Here is a 23,095-nt window from a genome sequence, read left to right on the forward strand (position 1 = left end):
ATTACTTATTATACATATTTATTTTTTAAATAATTTGTGAGACACATTAATTTTTTTTTTAATTTAGTGTGCATATTTATTTTTAATTATTACAGGTTTTAATATTTAATTATTCTTGTCGTGCCATGCTTCTGCCTCTTCCTCTTTGTTCTTGACATCCTTGTTTTCGTCGCACTCCCCAATTCCACTCCGCTTCGTCTTCGAATTCGTCTTCCTAATGGAATACCTCGTGGTCTCCATTCTGTAATAGAAAGTATTATTTAAACTATTTATTATATAACACGGCTGAGGGGTTGTTTGAGAACTATTTGTCTCAAAAAGAGACCTGTTTTTTAAAGAGAATAAGAACAGGAGGAAGAGATAGAAAGAAAGAAAAAGAGCGAAAAAGCAAGAGAGCGAGAGAGAGCGAGAGAGCGAGCGAGATATTGCGACGCAAAGTCCAAATGTGAAAATTTTATATTAAGATCGATACTACTATACGTAAGATACGTAAGATACGTGTAAGATACGTCGACGTCTCATACATATTTATTATTATCAATAGAGTCGCGTCCCTTTCACTTTTTCGACACTGATTTAATTAACATATGCTTACATCATAAGCATTTAAAATTACATCAATTTTAGAATGACCACACCCAAAAAAATATTCTACTAATAAATGGGGAAATTCCTCTTAGCACTTCCTCTAAGCAAAAAATCTTACATGAAGAATATTTTTCTTTAAGTAATACGTATTACTTTATAAAAGAGTGGATGCGTAAGCTATAAACAAGAGTAAATTCCTCTACAGCAAATTCTACTATAGTAATCCGAATAGCTTCTTAAAATAAGAGGATATGCTAGATATTTGCGGCGCGCGCGTTTGTTAAAAGACGATCGTCTTATTAAGCTACGCGATGCGTACGCCACACGCCACTACACGATGATACACGATCGACGCGTTGATGCGATTTCATTGACGCTAGAAACCAGCGGCAGCGTCAAGAAAATGTAGTGGGAGAAGAAGTTTCGTTGAATTTTGCGGTACGCTAAAAAGTTGAGACGGTCTGAACTTCTTCCCCCACTACATTTTCTTGACACTGCCGCTGGTTTCTAGCGTCAATGAAATCGCACCTTTACGTGTCGTCAAACTGGTTTATTTACGTACACCGGCGTCTCTTCAGCTCTTCGTCAAAACACAGAGCGAAAGGAAGAAGGAGGACGAACAGAGGTATTTCACGAAACACGAAGGGCAGGCAGACAGGTCGGACTTGTATACCGGATTTTCCAGTATATCTAGACGCAATCGCGAGCTACAACAGAGACGTACACGTGACATACGTGTGTCATCGCTGACTTTTCGCGATCTTGAATCGAGCGGCTCTCTCGAACGGAGTCGCGCGATTTCGCGCCGTTCCGGCGAAGGTCAAGTGTCAACGGACATGAAACAGTCGCGGCCACTCGGTTCTACGAACTGTACGTTTCTCGGGATTGTACATGTGATAAGGTCGTTTGCGACACGCGGACGTAATGCCTCCGTGAACAGCGAGTCCCTCGAAACAAAATTCCAGTTTTCTGCGCACGGAAGATATATAGATTGCGAGGGAAACGATGGTGGATCGCGATTTCTAAGGAACCTGAATTTTGCGGGTCAGCTGCGATTTCCGCTCGGACGACGCCTCATACTTTCTTCCTTTTCAGGTCAGGCAGATCCCTCATTTGCAGCCTAAATCACGGGCTTACCTATTTGTTTCCTCGTGCAATTAGCGCCGTTGTATACTCTCGCGAAAATAATAAGCGCTTCCGCGAGCGGTATCGTCCACGTTCTACTTACAACTTCCCGTTTAAAAGCCGGTGCCCACCGCGGCGAGAGAGAGAGGCAAACGCGATCGTCGAGGATCTGCCAGGCGGTCGAGATCATCGCCAACAGCATCGTCTCCCGCGAGCGTGACAACACGCGTACGACTCTCATTTCGAAAACGCGAGCAATTCTCCACCGTACTTCGCTCCGGCAATCGGCCACGGCCGCTGGCCAGGGCTCTGGCTTAATCGGCAGATTAATTATTATTTATGAGGCGTGTTTCATTCATTCATTAAAGTTCCCCGAAGCCTCCGCGAGAGAGATCATTATGACGTGATAATGTCTTAATTAACGGCGTTTAATGAATCCCTATCGCGGGATTACTTTGTTTTTATAATGCGAGCGCGCGACCACGCGGCCGGCCTCTAAACGGCGAATTAACCCGCGATTAATAAACGAACCAACACGGGGAAAGATGCGCATGCTCCCGGAATACACGGCCGCGATTAGTGCGCAATAGTTTATAAAATATTAATAAAAATATAAAATTTTATAAAATATAAAAATTTTTACTACCTTGCACCTTTTTACTACCTGCAATCTTAAGGTTGCAGGAAATTATATTTTTTTATTAAATAAAAAAATTGTTATCTTTCCTATAATTGCAAATTATTGTTAGAAAATATACGATTTAATATAAAGTAATAATTTATAATATTATAGTTTTAGAAGAGATAATCGAGATGAAAGTCAAATGATTGAAAAGATGAGTTAGACAAGAAACAACAATTATAATCATCTCGAATCTCGACTCTGTTTTATCTGAATAGTTTGGACGTGAACCATAGCACGGACTCGAACCATGTACCATTATTGAGCGAAACCACCGGAAATATCCGTGATTATGTAGTTCAAAGTGTACATTTTTATGCACATAGAGGCGCCAGTGCCGGCCAGCGGTCAAGTTCCATCGTGATTTGAGGTTATCTTGTTATCTATATGCCAAAGTCAAAGCATTCACGCAAGTCTGTATCGCTTCACTTTTTTATTTATATAAAACTGTGTTGTGTTACTGTCATATGATCATATTATATGATGCAGAAGCTGTCATCGTTACTTCAACAGACTGTGATCACCTGAAAATGATGTGGCTGTACATCCCTCGATTATAGAGAAATTAACATTTTTCGTAACGAACGATGAAATACACCGTCGTATTCTTTGGAATATTAATATAAATATATTTGTACGCGTCGACCAACTCGAAAATGGCACTTGTTAACATCGAAGGAATTGACCCTTGGTAAATTTTTGAATCTTATTTTTTATACAAGTTTTTTTTACATATCCACTAATCTATTGCGTACGTGTGATTAGGCTCACGGAATATGACGCATGCGAGAAGCTGTTTCGTGAGATTATGGAACATCTCACTATGCGCGATGGGACCCCAAAGACGTCGAAAACTTATGCTAGCTTGTCAGCCAACATAAGATTGCGCATGAAGCAGTACACGCGGGAAGTTCAGCAATTAAAGTCCAAAGTGGAAGAAGCTTCTAAACTGAAAACAATGTATTCTTTCATCTGCATACATATTAACTGTTTTAGCATAAGTTTAGACTTTGAGATAGTATAACTCGATCTGAAATGATAAGTTTCCTTAAAGTACAAATCTGCATGACAGAACGTTTGAGGAAGCTGAACGTAGGACGAGACAAGTGGAACAATTGCAAAGCAAGGATATTCAGTTACAAAGATTGTACGAGCCGCGTACAAATGACTATGTGTCGTCGCGCGCCAGCCTATTGAAGACAGGTTCCTCAGCTTTCGCCGATGGTGGCACAACTTCTTGGGCTGCCGACGATGATGACGACAAACCGTTAGACGTACAAGTGTCTGTCAATGATCTTATGAGTCACCAAGATCGAGTATTGATAGGTAACAATAATTCTTAGAGGAAATATTAATAATTGTACAATATATATAGTTAACATTGTTCTAATTTCTTATAGAACAGGATAAAGGCTTGGAAGAGTTATGTAAAGTGATTGTTCGCCAAAAGGAAATTGGACAAACGATTAGCAATGAGGTGGATCACCAAAACGGTGAGTAATATAAAAGATTTTAATTAAGGAAAACTTGTCAGTTAATGAAATAGTATATGAAAAAAAAATAGTACAACATGGAAATAACTTTTTTTTTATCATATCGTAATTTAGAGGTAATTGATGATCTGGCTGATCACATGGAGAGGACCGATGAATCTTTAATCAACAAGACTCAACAGGTTCGTAATATTCATTCCAAAGACCGTACATGTGTGTACTGGATAGTGATACTTCTACTTTTTATCGTTATTATTATTGTTTCTTTAATAAACTAGTATAATTCTAAAATAATATTTTTTTACCCAAGATTATTTAATATAATTTACGAAACTAATGTTATATATAAATAATAAGACATGTGTATAAATGAAATGTTAATATTTGCCATTTATCAATATTTATTCTGTGAAAATTTATTCTGTGAGTATATCATTCAATTGTCTATTAACTATTTTTACATGTATTGAGGTACTGTTATTTTACTTATGTAAAATTTTATCCAATTAAAATATATTCAATTAGCATTAAGAATAATATTAAGTTGTTTGTAAGAGCAGATATCTCTACAGTTTTAAAAATAAGTAAGGAAAACTTGTCAGGTACTTGGAAGTGGGAAATAAAAGGGTTGACATAATCAGAGACACATAATACGTTTTTACATTTTTTACATTTTTCTTCTTTTTTTATCTCTTTTTATATCATAAATATCTATCCTGAATCTGGTTCTATGCGAACTTTCTCGGCGCCAGGGATACAAAGAAAAGGATCGCTATTGTTTCTGCGTTTAATTCATTTAAACGAAACATAAAAAGAAGTGTAGACTGCTTTGTGCCAGATACATCCGCTTTCTCAGTTTCGCCAGCATTTTGGACAGTGTCTTCAACGCGTGTTTTTTTCAGAGACACGTTCTGCTGGAACAATTGACAGAGACGAAAGAAATGCCTGGACGCTCTTTCTCTTTACAATCCGACACAAAAATTATTTGGATTACTATTGTTGTCTGTAGGAGACGTGCTATCAGATTGAGATACATATGTACAATTGGCGCAATAGTTTTCCTTTCCAGCGGATATATCGCATTGAATTTACAACATCGCCCGATTTCCTTTATCTCGCAAACTGGATTTACTTTTAATACTTGCTAAATCGCCGAGAGCACTTTTCGCTCTTTCATAACATACAGTGAGATTTCGTTACAACGCCCCGCGTCGAATCTCTGAGCTGAGATATTGTACTGCAAATTTCCTTACATCGAAATGCTCGCATTATTGGAACATCTTTGCCATTTTGAGTTCAATAAAACTTTTGCTCTGCCTATATCTCTGGTTATAACAGAATTTTCGCTGCGCTAGCTAGTTGTCACTAGAATTGTTTCTTTTTTTTTTCTTTTCAACACAGAAATCGCTACGAATGTCACATCAATTATTCAGATTTTCGTTATTGAACCAAACAGCTTCTTGATCGTATGAGAATAAGTTCTACGGATACCTGTCTACATTAACAGCCGATCAAACATTTATGCAATATGGGAGGGGATTGTTTCCCTAAACATTAGTCAAAGTTAACTGATGTTCAAACCGACACTCTGCCTCTTCCTGAAGACAGAGGCAAAGAGAGAGAGAGAGCGAAAGAGATAGTGGATCAGTTTAGATCTCAGTTAACTTCAATTAATTTTTCGCGATAGCCACTTAGCACGACAGCGCAAGGCAAAACGCATTGAAAAATTTTTCCCCACAAAAAGCATCGGTCGAAAACATTCAGAATTCCAGGCGGCGAGAAGCACGGATATCTCTTCCGTTTACACAGGTATAGCTGTAATTGCGGAATAGACGCACACCAATAACGTAGCGTACACAGCGTTAATTACGTGGTTCCGTAGCGAGACCAAAGTGGCTTGTGCGCTGACTCCCGTGTTAAGACCCAACATCTTACCTCAAACAAACTCTCTGACATCCTACTCTCTCTCTCTCTCTCTTTGACTGATATATATATATATATATATATATATATATATATATATATATATTTATTTATTTATGTATCTGTAATATTAGAATATTTTTTTTCGTTATGTCAAATGGGTCCCGTTAGCCGCTAATCGCTTCACATTTATCGCCACTAGCCCGAATTAAATGCGTCGACTGTGTTCTCAATAACGTGCTCATTAACGAGGACGAGGACGATGACGACGACGACAACTTTATCTAGCTAAACATCGAAGAACATCGAACTGTTTATGCGTGTTCAAGTCCCTGCAGTCAGTCTGAATCTAATTGACAATTGTGTATACCGAAGGTATGTGTCTCCTTGTTGTGCTGCTTGCTTGAGTTTGTCCCTCCTCTTCTCCTCGAATCTCTTCTCTTTTTTTTTTTACATTCAGTTCGCTAACGATCGCTAATATCGACTACGTGTGTATGCGTAGGTACATACATGTTATAAAGTTACCGAGCGTACGATTTTCAGCGTGGATCTTCGCTACTCTCATTTGTGTGGGAATGTCTTTTATATATATATATATACAGACTACACACGTACTCATAGTTTTAGAGCGTAATATATGCGGGGTGTTCCATCATTCTTGCAATTCCAACTTGTTAATATTCACACAATCTTCCTGTTCCTTTTTGTGACTAACAACTGGATATAGACATATCTCATTTTAAGGGATGTCAGAAACCATTGGTGAATCTTAGGGAGATGTTTTGGTGTTAGAACACCTTCCTTCCAAATAAAAAAATCAGTTTTGCTGGATCTGTGTAAAAAATCTAGGGAAAAAATGCATTAAACGTTAAAGCAGAAATAGAAGTTTTATCCATAAGAGCTAAACGTGATATTAAGAAAAATATCAAACCAAGTAATTTTGCTGAAACATTCCCCATTATCGACGTCAGAAAGTATAGTTAAAAAAAGATCTGATAATATCTTCTTAATAGAAACATCACAAATTTGATACTGTTACTGATACATTCTATCAGATTAATTAAATACATATTCAGAAGCAATTAAAAAATAAGACTTTATGTGTTTATATGTGATTCTCAAAGAATCTTTTTGTGTATAATATTGCCGCAATGAAATCATTCCTTAAATCTTCAACTTATCAAATAGTCGATTATTAAAGACTGACACGAGTTAAATGGAACACCCCGCATATCCCTGTATATCCTTAATCTTTAGAGACTAACACAACCGTTATCATCCTGCAGTTTGGACATAGAGAAGCACGAATGTTCTATTGTTAGAACGCGTAGTAACTCTTCGTTTTTACTTCCAAGCGGTGAAATAACATCGGTTGTGTGTTCAAACTGCGAAGTATTTTTATAACGCTAGTTCATTGTAACGCATCCGCAAATCGGATATGTACGGTGGATGGTGGCATATTTCTCTCAGGCTCTAAGTTTCGTCACGCTGTTAATGTAAAAGCTGTATCTTCTGTTATTGAAAAATACAATGTGCCGAAAATTGCATAATCATGATAGTTAATTCAACGATTTCTTGAAAGAGTCTCACGGAGGTGTCCTATAAACGTGCGCTGGCCGAAATACGCTCATACATATATACAACAGGAAACGTCGTTCGTTACAATTGGGATTTCTTTTTCTAATCTCATTTGCTACGTTCAGTGGCGGATTGGAACATGTCGGGGCTCTGAACGTTGCTCCAAACAACGCATAACTCATAAATTCTCTAACATTCTCTTACACAACATGTCATGTAATATAAAATCACACATTATTTAAAAAAAGACCATAGGAGCAATTTAAATGTCTGATATTTAAACACTACGAGTATCAATCAATCGTATAATTTATTTCAATTGTTTTCTGTAAGATCGCAAAAACATTTACCGCGCCTAATGAGTAATCCGCCACTGGGTACATTTTAGTTTACTTCTACAGAGGCAGTACCGCGTGTGTTTCTTTGAAATACTCTAGATAATCTGTATCTGCCGCGCACTCCTACATCCGATATAGAAGACGCTTTGCGGAAGAAGAAAAGCGAAATCTCACTCTCAGATGATAGCGAGGAGCGTCATTCGCGCATTGACATACGATATACGATATCAATAGGTGTGCAAGAAGACTTGGCACACTATCACGCACATAAATATAACTATCAATTAGCAAACATTATCCGTAGTAGTTCCCTAGGCGTGTAAATTAAATCTTACGGATATCTTTTTCACCTCTGGTTTGCAAAGTTCACAGTACGAGATGCTGAAACAATAGAGACCTATCGAACTCGTCTCGGTGGCGTTGGCCGACCGGAAGATCACGCACATATATTATCGGTTCTGCTTATGTGTTACGGCTCGACCGCGAATGACAAACGATAACGAAAGACACGCAAGAAGTGCGAACGACGAAAACGAAGAAAAATAAAAAATCAACGAAAAGCTCGTTTCCCAGAAATACTTAATGTTTTATTTTCGTTACAGTGCACATTGACATCTTAATTTCTTTTTTTTTTTTTTTTTTTCACATTAAGGCGAGGATCATGAGTAATTCTTTTCCCTTCATTTGGCTTATCGTTATCGTCACCTGCTGTCGGATGCAGCACGTACTTCGCTCTTTCTCGCACACAGGTGCTATTATCCTGACCGCGCATTTCGAATCCGTCTGTTCCTCGAGCAACGTTCCCGCAATCGCACGCAATCGCTTCGCGGATCAAGGAAGCGAAAATATCTTTATCTCGAGGTATGTTTTGTGTTTTTATATATATATATATGTATATATGGTGTACATGACGACGTCGCGTATGCAACCACGTGGTACCGTCGAAGCGACTCGATAAATCATCTAGGAGCGCAACTGCTTTTTTCTTTTTTTTCTTTTCACTTAATATCACATGATTACGCCTAGTGTCTAATTTACGCTCTAAGCAACTCTAATCGTACGCAACGTGTTATTATGTGTCGCATTTGAAGTGTACAAATTCGAGACTGCTACCCTAGTGAAGCCGGTAGTGCTGCACGTTGACTTGATACTTTGTTTGTGCTTCGTCGACATCGTGGGATCGAGAGAACCAATCCCGATAGATTATAGGATTTCGCTACATGCACGCGAAAAATGGACTCTATGCTCACTCGTGTTGAGTTTTGTGAGGCTCGGTAAAGTCTATATTTTTTAACGTCTACCATCACACGTCTTAACATCCGTTTCGCATCGCGTGGAAAATTAAACCCTCATCGGAACTGTGTCAGTTTCAAATTCACATTAAGTGTCACACACTGTACTCTGCCCAGTCGGCGGCTTTAATCACGCGCTTTCTTTTCTTTTTTTTTTTTATAGTGCGTCTTGTAACCAGTGCGCGAACACTTGGGTCTCGTTCTTCTGTTAGGATATCTTGGATCGACCGTTCAGTCTTTCGAACGTTTCTCCGATGGTGTACATCGGCAGAGAGGAATCCGTGTGTCACAAGTGAGAAAGAGGTAAACAGGTAAAGGTAGATAAAAAGTTTTCTGCGTGTGTTTTATTGTGCTCGCGTGTGTAAGTTGTGTTGTCGTTAGTATAATAAGCACTCTTGGTCGTCGTGTGCGGCCCTGCTGATCGGTAACCGACCAGCAGAGGAACGCCTTCGTTAAGATTACGAGGATCCCGTAATCGCATATACAAACAATACAACGCGTGGTCTCTCGTAGAATAGAAATTGTATCTAGAGTAATTATGGGGAGAAGGAGAAAGATATACGGCGGTGTCGTCGTTAGGTCTACGTGGTATAAAATATGTGATTTGTTCAAGGTGGTGAGTCAGTGACACGCGCCAAACGTGGGTCTTCTCAAACGGTTGCAACTCAGTCACAATGTTCATAACTTAATGTATTAGAAAAGTTCGTCCGATCTCGCGCAATACGACAGTTGATAAAACGCTTTTGCACATTTTCCCTTCTTTTTTGCGCTTGAAGATCGCTCGCCTTGCGCGCATTACAAGATTTTGTTCTCCTCACTTTCTCTTTGCAAATAGACAATGCGCGCCAAGCAGAGACGGGCGAGTACACACACGCTAGGTTTTAACCTGGCGACGCTCGCGCGCGATAGAGATTATAAGCTCGAACAGTGTGTGATTGTGTGTATAATCGGTCGTACAAAGTTGGACTAGGTCTAAAAGAGTATCGTAACGCGAGTAGAACACGATGATTCCTCGTCCGATGTGCTATCTAAAGTGATTGATCGTTTGCATCAGGGGATTCGTACGCTGGTAGGAAGATGGATTCACGCTCGAGATACTCGCTTCATATCCGCGAGTACACTTGGCGGAGGGAGACAAAGAGAGCGAAGCAGGCACAGGCATGTGTGTTCGTTGTGGTCACTCGTGACTCCAAAGCACATTTACTAATTTACTGACGACAAGATTCGCGAATACGCTCTGACTTAAGTCAATCCACAACATCATTGACTTCTCGTTCGACTTCACGTTCCTCTTCTAATCGTAAGGTCAGCTCGAGGTATCTCCTTTCTTTAAAACTACATTTTTTTTTCTCAGATCATGGATCATTATATTCGGTTGCGCGAGAGCACGCTTCCCGCAATCTGTGTATCAATCCTCATGTGTATGCATGTAATATGTATATACGTGTCGCGTATACGTTTCTTGGCTCTCAATAAACATCTGCATTATACATGACGAGCTACACAGCGTTCCGCAAAGAGTTCTCTCTACTTGTACCGTCAAAATCAATCATTGCAACACGATCATAATATGTATATATATGTATATATATATTTACATTTACTATCTACATTATCTACACATCAACAAACTGTTAGTTTTAGCATCTTCATCGTATTGAATTTGTAAATTGTTTTCTTTCAAACGTTATGTGTCTCGCCTCGCATTTACCATCCATATCTTTTCCAATCATTCACACTTTCATTCTTTCATCACCACCATCATTATTATAATCATCTGCATTATCATCATCATCATCATTATCATCATCATCATTATCGTAATTATCTTTATATTGGCGTTAGATGTGTAAACTCACGACTAGTTCGAAGTAACGATTATCGTATAAAGTAATCATAATTCTTCGACTCTCGGTCAATTCACAAATAACCGCAAATCAAATTGACGAGCGACATTCAATTCGCAACAACAACTCATTCAACAAAATATAAAAAAAAATAAAATAAATATGCCAACTTAAAAAAAGACAGGGGAGTCGGGGGCAATTAACGATAATCAGTAGCTACGAGATACGCAGGTAGGCATGTTGCAGCACACGCTATGATCGCATAACTTCGGGCCATGACAGTCTCTTTTACAAACGTCCGCATCCCTTTCGAGGCTGCGTCTCGTCGCTCTCACCAATCTTCAGGCAATCGTTGTCTCTTCGTGTGGACATTGACGATTCTTTTCTTCTCAGAGAATCATCCTGTCTGGCACTGGGCGAGATTTCCCCAAATGGCGATCGAGTTAATCGAGGTGTCGTGACAACAACGACACACGACTCAACTCCTCCGACAATGTCCTTAGAATCGTTAGTCTTCCTCTAATCTCTCCTGGGGGCGAAACCTTCACAAGGCTCACGAGTTCAGGTTAAATTAGGCTGCGGTGATGGCGAAGGAGTGGCGGGCTGGGGATATGAGGCCGTGTCCTATATGAATGCCCAGCATTCCAATGTTTTAACGACAAAATCTTCGCGCGGCGCCAACGGCTCGTTGCCGTATGTGCTGCAGGATTGTGTCCTGCCCTGATACAGATCACCGTCCAGCCAAAGCCCAAACTTGCCGCTAAAAAAACGAGACCACTTTCGTAAAGCTCTCATCTAGCAAGGAAGTAGTGGCATTTTTTTTTTTAATATGAGAAAAACTTACTCTCCAGCACCGATCGCTAAGCTCTCGTTGTTGCCCTTGATGAAATACAGGTTGTCCCCGGTCCAGTTGAAACACTGGAACCTCGGCGTAAACCTAAAGAGCAGGGACTCGCCGGTACCATAAAAGTGATCGCTCACGTGCAGAGAACACGAGGTCAGTGCACCAAACACCTGTGACAGAAAAAAAGTGATTCATAAAGACTGCGACACGGTAAATCCGAGAAAAAGAGTATTCGATGTTTGTACGCTTGTTATGAACTCTGAATAAACAGTCCGAATGAACGAGTTAGCGATAAACCAGTTTGGACGTATGCGGGATATTCACGAAGTAAGCCCAACGGGCGAACACAACTTTATGAAAATCCAATGTTAATCTCTCGCTCAGACTAATTATGATAATCGCGAAACTTTCTACTTCGGATTAATCAGGTCAGTTGTTCTCGACATTTTACTAGACTGAATGCTTTCCACTTATAATTAGTTCATCTTTCTGATAATTATATATACACAGTGCCAATTGGCTCAACAATGCGCGATCTTCTATTAAATAATTATATTTTTAATATAATTATGTACCTATATTTTTAAAGCTTCTTAATATGCGTCAGACGCGTAGAATGCTATATACAATCTGACGTTGACATAATATACAACGTAAAAACTAAATGTTTGCAATCGCAGATGTAACCGTTATATTGGCCGCAGAGTTTATTTTCCGGAGTCGCACTCTTGGGTCAAATTAAAACTAATTAGCCCCCCAATCGATTACAATTTGAATTACGAAACAAGGAACTTACATTGCCCTCCGTGTCCTCGATGACCAACAAGATCGGACTCTCGACCTTCGCCATTTTTCGATACATGCTGTTGAGACTGAACCCGTGCTGGCTGGTGCTGAAGACGAGAGTCCACTGGTAACCCTCTGCTCTCGCGGGCAGATGACGGCAGAGCTGTTCCCTGTGCTCGTCGCTGAGTATTTCCGTCGTGCCGATGAGATCAGGCACAATGACATCGTTGTCCAAAGAAATGGCACTGTTCGCGTAAAGAGCTCGCCTGAACTCTTCGCTCATAGACAGTACCTGTGAATGAGGCAATGCGTCAATTAATAACGATATCGAGCGTATTCCTCGACAATGATGACGTATATCGCGAATTCTAATCGAGGAGGTAAGAAGTAAAGTCGTCTCTACCAATAGCGATTCCATGAAAAGATGATCGTGACACAAATGGATGTGAATAATGTTCTAAACGATGCTTTATTAGTATGTATGGAAGGCACGAATGTTTGAAGACATATGCGAAGTGGAGAACTCTCTCCTAATGTTCATTAAACACAGAAACTATCTTGCAACATGCACATGATGTCTACTCTGGATATGCTGAGTAAAACATTTTTGGAGTATCCTAAAAGTCGATCAGATATTGGATCAAAGTCAGGCAAGATGTTGAAGTAACAATTGAAGTGTATTGTATAATTGAATCGTAATATAGGATAAACGTAACATGCCCTTTTTAGCAAATATAATTGATATGGCTACCGTGTCTTGTTATATAACAGGTATATAAAATACACGTATAAAATTAATATACATATAATTTTGTGATATCTAGTAAATAAGTTGTTATTTTAACAAATTAAGAATTACCTTCTATAAAAATATTTCAGTTTTATCCTGCCTGACTCCAAATTCCTAAGAATTCTACGTGGAATTTGCCGTATCTCTCGTGAAATTGGAAAACAAGTGCTGCTAATAGGGAAATTAATTGTTGTCGACGTCCCTTTGGCTTCTGACCTCCTCGGTTTAACTAAATCTAAGCACATTTAGGGCACTACCACATCCAAGTGTCGTGTTGTACTCCGTTAACTACGATCTCACGTAACCACAGTGGGTGTTGCGTTTATTCAAGTCAATTGCCGGATAATTATTAACGTGGGAGGCCACCGTGAAATGTGTGCTAATATTAAATTACTTTTGTTCGTCGACCGCCATCACACGGAGTCGCTTAGCTTCGCGCCACGCATGATAATGCAATACGCGCGCGAGAGAGAGAATGCAAAGCCACGCGGTGCACACTGCATATCTATACGGAGAGCAGCCGATGATAGAGAACCCGAATCGTAGAAGCTACTGTAAACGGACGGCCTTGGAATAAAATCGTATATCGGAGCGATTGAACGCCGCGCATCGATTGTCGCGTTGAACCCGAAAGTCGATGCATAAATAATGAGTAGAGCACCGATGTCAAGTAGATGGAAATAATTTATAATAGATTCCAGTATAACTGAAGCTCGAAACAACGTAATAATTTTCTGAATTAGAATACAAATTTAAAAAATATAATCGAATTTAATAGCTACTATAAGGAATTATATAAAACGATAAATATTTATTTAATAATTTGGAAATATTAAAATTAAAAATAAAAATTATTTGAAAGCGAAACAAGTATTAACGTTTTTATGATAAATTTAATTACTGTTCCATTTTATCCCGATGATCCACCTAACTTTATATTTATTAAAACGTAATTCACTCTATGAAATTTTTATTAAGAAGGAGGAAAATTAAGGATGCTAACAAAACGGTTAATTGAATAAAAAATCTTCGGGAATGCAATGAAAAATTGCGTTCTCGATGTGCTGAATATATATTGCTAATCGTCATAAAATCGCGAAAAATATTATATCTTGTAGGGTAGGAATGTAGATTGCTGATCCGTGGGCAATCCCACGCATCGTTAACACGCGACACGGTGTGTTAAATTTTTGAAGAGGTACATCATCGACCGATCCGAATAATAAAGCGACCGCGCAAGTTCGTACACCTGGGAACGATAAGTTCGATAACGATTTTCACGTACGCCTACCCTGGACACGGCACGTGTTGTGTGTGTTGCGACGTTTTTACAAAATTGGTATAATTTAGTAATTCTTAGTATTGATTGTGTGTATCGCTGTATATGATAACAAAATGTGCTTCTGACAGCTGTTATAGATATTGCTTAATACAGATTGGAGACATGAGTGAGGGAAATAAAACATTAACGATTATATCATATGTTTACACCGCGGATGACACACAAAGCGTATTTGGGAGATGTCTGGATATATGTATTTTCACATTCTTTTACATTTGAAAATATGTTGCGTGTATTGTTTATAGATATGCGTCATTTATGAAAAAAAATTTATGCGATTTACTTCTCTCGACCAACATTACGTAGTTTCTAAAATTAATTTAACTTTCTTTTTGCTCTACTGAAGATGCATACGTGATTTTTGTTTATCTTGTAATAAACTTCGAGATGAATCGGAAAAGATTCATTACTACCATTCTGGCGTTACATATTTTAGTTAGCTGAGTATTAAATTTTCGAGGACTATCCGAATGACGTCAAAAGAATATCGAAGTTGAGTCGTAGGTTATCGTTGAAATTTTATATAAATAAAGTCGCCATTTATTATATGTTCAATCCTTTTGCGATAGTGCAAAAGTGATAAAACACTTAATGCAAGAGTAATAAAACACTAAATTGGTATAATGGACTTTATTGTAAACGAACAAAAATAATGCGGTGATATTTCGGGTGGCATTGCACATCGATTTACCTCTTACTGTGTGTGTTCCCGTTATTTATGTTACATATGAGTTGACTATAAAATATTGTGCTCCAAAGATACCGTCTGTTTTGCTGCTAATGTTTTGAACATTATCAATCATTATCGAGCAAACCTGTCGTCTTTGCGTAAAAAAGAAAAAAAATCCGATAAACTTTGATCTCGCGATTGGAAAAATTTTTAGCTTTTATACGAATGTTTGTTATGGGTGGCAGCTGCCTTGACTTCCTCAGATAATATTATTCTAACATTTAAGATGTCTGATGAGGAGGAAGATCAACAAGAAGATCAACAGAGCTAGAGGAGCTGAACTTTTCCTCGTTGAATTTTTGTTCTTTGCTATAAGATTATATTAATACACAAATATATTAACATAAATATATCGATATATTATAATTGACATTAATATATCGATGTTAATAATAACAAACTGTGGAGAGTCCCAAAAGCAAATTAATTTTACCTTTTATCTACAAGGCATTATTAGAACCTTCGTTAAAATTTTTGAAAGGCAATAAACAAGTAATAAAATTTACAACAAAATTACGTAAATAGGTGCAAGTTAATGACCATGTAATTCAGATTCTCTTTGATCTGCACAAGGAAAAAAAGATCTAGAATTTGATATCCTGGACCCTACATTTATTTCTTCATGTTCCTGTACGCGGGAAAAGCAGCCAAGCGTTTATTTATACATAAAGATTGCATTATCGCGGCATGCGGGAGCCTATCGTACTTTTGACATTCGTCTCTCACACGGACGGACGGATATAAAAATGTCGTCACTGCCGGTCAATCAGTTCTTCACTGCGAAGTTTTTCAAAGCTCATTATCATTATCGACTACTTCACTGGACGCATTGCGTTAATTTTAATTTGATAGCGACACGCTGTTCCAGATGTTCCGCGCAAACAGCTCGTTAGCTAGTGCAATTATCGACTTTTTAATAAATTAACCGCGGGGGAACAATAGTGATCTTTATAAACCTTTTCCTAACTATTTATATGGAGATAAAAAGTACCACGTGACGATTCATCGTCTATTTTATAAAGATTACCCTCCGAATTCTGATATATTGATTTCTATGGCTCATATTTAGATATTATATATTTTAATAAGAGCAACATCTTTAACAATTATCCATAGCTTAAAAATATATATAACAAAATATTTCGGATTTCAAGAATAATCCTTAAGGATGTATTGCACCTATTTTCAAAGCGCTACCAAGTGGATAAAAATTTGTGAGAATGTTCTTTTAGTCTTCCTGATGTGCTACTAAAAAGTAGAAACGAATCCACTAAACGGTTGCTGAGATATAACGATTTTAATTTTCACTGATTTTACACGTATTCTTATGGGAAGAGACGATTTTGGCGGATAAAACAGCTAAAAAAATGTTGAAGGAGCGCTACCAATATTTTGAATTTTTTTGTACATCTAGTATACGAATAGATGAAAATATCTGCCAAGTTTCAATTGTCTTCACTACACCGTTTTAAAGAAATAAATTAATAATTAATGATAATTAATAATTAATTAATTATTAATTATTAATTTTATTAATAATTTGACGTTATAAAGTTGAAATCAGGGTATTTTCACTGCCAAAAGTTTAGGCTCATAAATTACAAAAATCGCAAATAATACGGAAAAAACATTTATAAAGTAAAAAATACTTTTCTAGGAGTAAAAATAAGACTCCTACTATCATTTGAGTATCTTACATCTAGATTTACTATGCGTTAGGCGTAGATATTCAAGTATTTCAAATTTCATGCACTTTTGTCTAAGATTGTACGTGTGATACATCCTTAATCAAAATCAAAATATTATAATCAAATCGATAAGCAAGCAAAATAAAAATTTGCAGAATTAATTTGAATAATTATATTGAAATCATCGATAAAGATTTCACTGATGTTTTTATCGATATAATTTTATCGATATCAAATTAGACTAATAAATTAAAACATATAACATTTAACATGTACGAATTTATCGACTTCTGTATATTAGTACGACTTGAAAACACAATTTCTGTTTAACAGGTGAATTTTCGGAAGATAATGAAATTATGTCTACTTAGATATACAATAAAAACAGAACTAATATTAATCAAAAATAATACTGAACGAATAAAAATATTTGACAAAAATATTTAACTTATCAAGTAAAAAGTTCGTGCAGTTCTCAATTTAAAAGCCACTTCTATAAATTGCTTTTTATGTTGTAATATTTGGCAGTGCGCAAGTTTTAACCTGCATTATGACATACGTACTAACTTCAGATAATCGCTGTTGACTACTTGACTTGTTGCGTAAATTTTTCAAGTGTTGTCCACACGCGAACTGTTTTGATTACCTGATGATACATGGATATATACACACACATCGGTAAATACAAACTGTGTCAAGCGCGAACTTGGTCCTGATTAAATCCGATATTAGCAAAATGATGATAATAAAATCTTTATCTTGATGATTTCAATATAATCTTAATACTTAGAAGAATAATTTCTTATGTTTCATATACGTATATAAAATCAAAGTGGCTTTTCAAACGAGAAAACAACTGGTTTCTTTGCAATTCTAGTTCCTATATAGTATAAGTACTATAGTTTGATTATTGTTCTACGAGTTTTTTATAAGAGTATAAAAATGAAAAGTGTGACATCTCGCGTTCTTGTCACATCGCGCAACTTAAGCCTCTTGCACAATATTGGCGATAGCGATAGCGATAGCGATAGAAACAGCGGCAAGGTTCCCGACAAAGCTATACCTTTGTCGGCAACTTTGTCGCTGTCGCTATCGCTATCGCTATCGCCTAGCTATTGTGCAAGGGGCTTTATAATCTTAATATGCGCTCCGCGACATTCGTCTGCGATTATTACGTCGAGCGATGCAATACCTAGCAATAACAACATTGAGGTGGCCACGCGCGCGCGATCTGAAATCCGAGAAATATGTACGGAATCAATCGATCTCCGCGCGGAGGTCATCGCAAGATAAGAAGAGCAGATTAAAAGAGTTTCGTGGAAAAACATATATAGATACACAATGTCCCAAAGATATAATAATTTAAAAAAAAAAAACTTCAGATAAGTCAAGGGTCAAATCAAATTGCGAAAATTATATGCAATACAAAATCGTCTTCGGCCTAGAGGCAAATCTAGCACAGATTAATGAAGATTAATGAAGTCATTTCAAACGTTTATTGTAAGCTGTTTTATATCTCAGATGTCATAATAACTGTTATTAATATAGAAATCTAATAAAGAATCTTTTTATTCTCACTTCTTGTTTTTCCATTAATGATACAATAGCGCGATAAAAACAATTGAAGACACAATGGAAACTTGGAGACCATTCCACGTGATGCGTCACAAAAGGCGAGACTTTCACGTGCTCGTATAGAAAAATAAGTTACAAGAAACCATCTTTAACGCTTCTTTTCAGATATGCAGGCCAGGTATCAAAATAGAACGCGGAAGAACACGTCCCCCCATTCCTCTGACAGGTTAACGACCGTGAAAAGCCCATTAGTCAGGCGTTAGTGAGTTAATTTTACGATTGAATTCGCTACTGCAAAAAGAAACATAAATCAACCGTTTTACAAACGTCTTAAAGTAATTAACTAATCTTTCGTTCAAAAATAACATACACATCACTATGGTCTAAGAGTGGTCTAAAGTCTAAATCATACAGATTTATATCTTGCTTCTAACTTATTACCGTGTGAAGCAAAAATTGAATGACAAAAAGTCGAATTTTTTGTCACTCTCGGAATGTCTTATTTCTTAAGACACACATCCTTTTTGCAATAAACAAACTGTGTTTCGTTGCGATTTACTCGTTAAGGAGACGCGAAGAATGACAATATCTAACTAAATTTGCGGACTCGTGAGAATAATTGCGCACTCACAGCGGCCGCTTTAACTCGAAGGAATATCTAACAAACGCGTGAAAATGTATTTATCGGCCACGCGATTTAAATCTCTTTGAGATCAATTAGACTGATTTCGGACTTTTTGGGTTAATTTGATTGAGTTCGATTAAAAGAATACTCTTGTGTATATATGATGAGAGTAACAACCAAAAATTATGATAACGTAATTATTTTCGTCAATTATCTGATTGTACACAAATAACATAATTTATGTTATCATTATTTATAAATTACATGGTGGAAATATAAAGGCTTTTAGTGGCTAATAAATTAACGTGTCCGATTTTACGGGAATTTCGAATAATTTAAGCTCCAAACATAAATATATATATATATAGTGTAATATTTCTTAACATATTTTGTTAGTACATATTATATATGTTCCAATGTTGTATAAAGCATATTAATGATATCCTATGTCGTAACATAAATTATTATTGCAAACAATTATTATTGTAATTAGGGATTACGTTGATTAATAATAAAACTCACCGTAAGCATTCTCGACGAATGCTGAAAGACATAATTCAGAATGGGGCACGGATCGACCGTCATTATCGATGCAATGAAGTCTAGACGTTATCGTAGCTTCTCGCTATAAACTTTGAACTCTTGGATATCGTCGATGAAAATATTTCCGATATTTAACTTCAAACTGCGACTTCACAAATCACGCTCTCGTTTTCGGTTTCAATTGAGGACTACAATTGTGCTATCGATTAATTAAGAAAATTCCACGTTTTCGCCTCCACGGAGCTAAAAATCAACACGACACAAAATTTTTGATTCAGTTATACCGATTGGACTGACATGTAGATTTTTCTTTCACGCGATTTTTCCTTTACACGTAAAGGATCAAACGGCAGTAGCGAGGTTCGTGCGATCGGCAGGACGAATCGATCGAGACTGAATGATGTTGGAGGCGCTCGGTCCGATTTCTTTCGGTGACCATCGCGCGAGAAACTTCACAAAAAAAAATCTTTCATCGAGATCCGTTTCCGGTCTCCCTTCTTCCCGCTTAATGTCAAGTACACATAAATTCCCGCCGAATGCTCGCGTTGGCCTCGAGTGCACTACTATCGTGCGCGATCGACCTTCGATCTCCTAGCCGTCCTGATGCGACTCTGATAGCGACCGGGGGCCGTGTTAACGAACCGCGCGAAGAAGGAGAAGCCGCCATCGGTGTCATTCGATCTGCCAAAACTGCGTTTAATAACGCCGGCGTTAATGACGCTCGTAATAACGAACTTCCGCGTGCCGTTATGAGATTTCGGATGGATTTCCGTATACTTATCTCCGCGAGGTTCAAGCAATTCCTTTTTACGCAAGGACAAAATAACTCAGGAAGACTCTCGTAAGTAAATGCATGACATATCGTTGTTGATATATCATAACGGAAAATTTTAAATACATGCCAAAGTTGCACAAATGATGATTAGATATAGTCTAGGAAAAAATAGTTAAAGTTATGGAAAAAATAAGGTCAATAAAGATAAGTACAAATAAAAAATAAGATAGTAAGAGGATATCTAATTAAATCGTTATTGCCTTTTAGTATAGTTTTAAATTCAAAGAAAATTTCGTCCAAGCTAGAATGTGCAAATCACCACTTTCTTCCAATAATTAAACGAAACAAATAAAAAGTTTCAACAGGTTCGAGCAAGTGCTTCATCATTTCTGACACATTAGTCAGCCAGGATTAACAATTCGACAAAAAATGCATTACTTTGATAGATGGTCACGTACACCTCGCGGTCGCTTATCTCACACGCTGCTTTTATTTCGCGAAAGATTTTCCGCGATTAAAATGTATGATGCTATAAGGCTAAGAATAAATCATCATTAGATTAAAATGAATACCGAACAGGGGTACGCGGTATATTCCATGTATTCATTCCGATTACTCTAATACGAGATGTGATCGTGTCCGGTCGCGTTTACATATGCTAATTTTATGAATAAATTGTCTTGTACCAGGCAAGACAAGTCATCATTAATCAGAGATGGGAAAAACATTAAATGCCACTGATTCGCGCAAGTCGATGAAGATTTCAGCCGAGGCGAGTTTGTACACAGGATGTTCAGACGCGTCTATTTAGTCGAACGAAACGATATTTTCCGTAAAAAAAAGAACTATGCAGTAAAACTGCGAAGACTGTTTATAAAACGCGCGGGACACCGTGCGCGTACATTACGTAATTTCTATTCAGAGATCGCGAGCGAAAGAATGCTCAGATTATGTGCAGTATTTGTTTTTTAGTCAAACTTTAATTAAGACCGTGGAGAGACGGAAGCGAGCCGAACGAAAAATATAGATCACCCGTTACGAGAGATAATAAGGCTCGCGGAGCGAGGACATAAATTGCTTTCAATTGCGAACCGACTACAACGTGATCCGCTAATCGAAATTTCCTGGCAGTTTGCTACGCAAGGAGTGTTATTGTGGGACATAATGCGTGAGCACAGAGGACATTTATGTCGTAAGTAGCTAAGCACAATTATATAATTTCGCAAAAAAGTGACGACGTCGCTTTTATAATTTTGACTGCGCGACATTACGTAAGTCACGCATTACGTCAGTCCACGGGAAATATGTTGAAATACTTAAGTATATATTAAAGCGCGAGTGTCGCCATTATTTTTATATGTCCACTAAATTATCTGATTATATAGAGTGTAATAATTACATTTAAGCTCAATCAAAACTTAAATTAAGATCATCTCCTTTATACATGACAAAAACAAGAAATAAATAAAAGAAAGAAATATCTATAAGTATTACAAAAATTATTTAAGCTCCAAAACAATCAATAAATGTTTCGCTTCCTTCTTGAGAAACAATTATAAGATACATGATGCATACTCTGAAATAATCATCCGTAGAAACTTGATCATCCCGCATACGGAAAGCTCGTAAAAGGCATTAAAAGCCAACCACGAATGTTAACATTCAAGGAGACCAGGAAACGGCTACCAAAAGATCGCGAAGGGTGACCGCGATCGTTATTGACAATCGCGCGGCGCGAAATTGTCTGCCGATTTCCTTTACAATTCCGAGATAACAGCTGGGAAATAAATATGAAAGTTAATGAGCCTGCGACTTGAATGCGCGTCGGCGCACGCGAATGCCATTTCATATTAAGCGTGCTATTTATCCCGCAACATTTCTAAACAGAACGCAGCATAGCTATTATGAGGCTAATTACATGTATAAATACAGGTTACTTTATCTTTTTTTAATGAAATGCAAGATTACATCAGAATCCTAAAATTTTTCCACAAATTTGTATCTGCCAAATAAACATTATTTTCTACTTTACGACTATCTATAAAAAATATGTAGTTTTACAAAAAAAAATTTGTATTTCTGAAAAACATGTTTAACTATAAATATAAAACATTTAAATTGCAAACTATTCATCTTTGATGTAATAATCATTAATTATTTAATTTTAATGTAACGTAATAACGTTGATCACGTTTTTTTGCTGGAAAAAATAATTTGCTATCACATCGTGAACAAATTAAGATAAGTAGAAACATTAATTAAATAATTTAACTAATTTTACTTTCCGATATTTAATGAACAAAATGTAAAATTATATGCAAAACGCATGTAAAAAGTTTTATCAAAGATTAATATTGAAAGAAATATAGTTCTTGGTAAAAATTCGAAAAAAATAAGTCCGAGAACAAGCCCATGATACACATATATTTAATATAGAAAGAAGTATGTTGTTAACGTGATGGTTTATCTATGCAAATAATACCGGTCATGAGTCATCAGTTAAAAAAAAATAATTCGATAAAAATACGAGA

The 23,095-nt window shown here is 37.1% G+C and overlaps 2 protein-coding genes across 19 annotated transcripts in view; one reads left to right on the forward strand and one right to left on the reverse strand.

Moving 5' to 3' along the window:
* The first annotated feature begins 2,647 nt into the window (after positions 1–2,647).
* On the forward strand, positions 2,648–4,532 carry Syx8 (syntaxin 8). 3 transcript variants are annotated; one of them, XM_071773875.1, is made up of 6 exons: positions 2,648–2,765; positions 2,885–3,086; positions 3,161–3,355; positions 3,468–3,721; positions 3,796–3,888; positions 4,003–4,532. In XM_071773875.1, exons 2-6 carry the CDS (start codon positions 3,052–3,054, stop codon positions 4,164–4,166), a joined length of 741 nt encoding a protein of 246 aa, XP_071629976.1. In that variant the 5' UTR covers positions 2,648–2,765; positions 2,885–3,051; the 3' UTR covers positions 4,167–4,532. The 3 variants fall into 3 exon arrangements, with proteins under 3 accessions (XP_071629976.1, XP_071629975.1, XP_071629977.1); XM_071773874.1 differs by having other exon boundaries at positions 2,679–2,808; XM_071773876.1 differs by lacking the exon at positions 2,648–2,765 and having other exon boundaries at positions 2,774–2,911; positions 2,946–3,086.
* A 7-nt stretch (positions 4,533–4,539) lies between these two features.
* The window catches only part of Mtd (TLD domain-containing protein mustard), a 152,482-nt gene continuing 133,926 nt past the window's right edge, over positions 4,540–23,095 (reverse strand). For 15 of the 16 annotated variants that reach the window (XM_071773869.1, XM_071773866.1, XM_071773865.1 and 12 more), the window contains 3 exons: positions 12,507–12,788; positions 11,711–11,880; positions 4,540–11,626 (listed from right to left, as the gene is read on the reverse strand). In XM_071773869.1, coding sequence (XP_071629970.1) covers positions 11,491–11,626; positions 11,711–11,880; positions 12,507–12,788 — 588 coding nt within the window. In that variant the 3' untranslated portion in view covers positions 4,540–11,490. Of the gene's footprint in view, positions 11,627–11,710; positions 11,881–12,506; positions 12,789–19,768; positions 20,112–23,095 lie in introns of those variants that run through there. The other variant, XM_071773873.1, reaches the window with a different exon arrangement.

This window comes from Temnothorax longispinosus, chromosome 3 (genome assembly GCF_030848805.1).
Source record: "Temnothorax longispinosus isolate EJ_2023e chromosome 3, Tlon_JGU_v1, whole genome shotgun sequence".
In the NCBI taxonomy this organism is placed as follows: domain Eukaryota; kingdom Metazoa; phylum Arthropoda; class Insecta; order Hymenoptera; family Formicidae; genus Temnothorax; species Temnothorax longispinosus.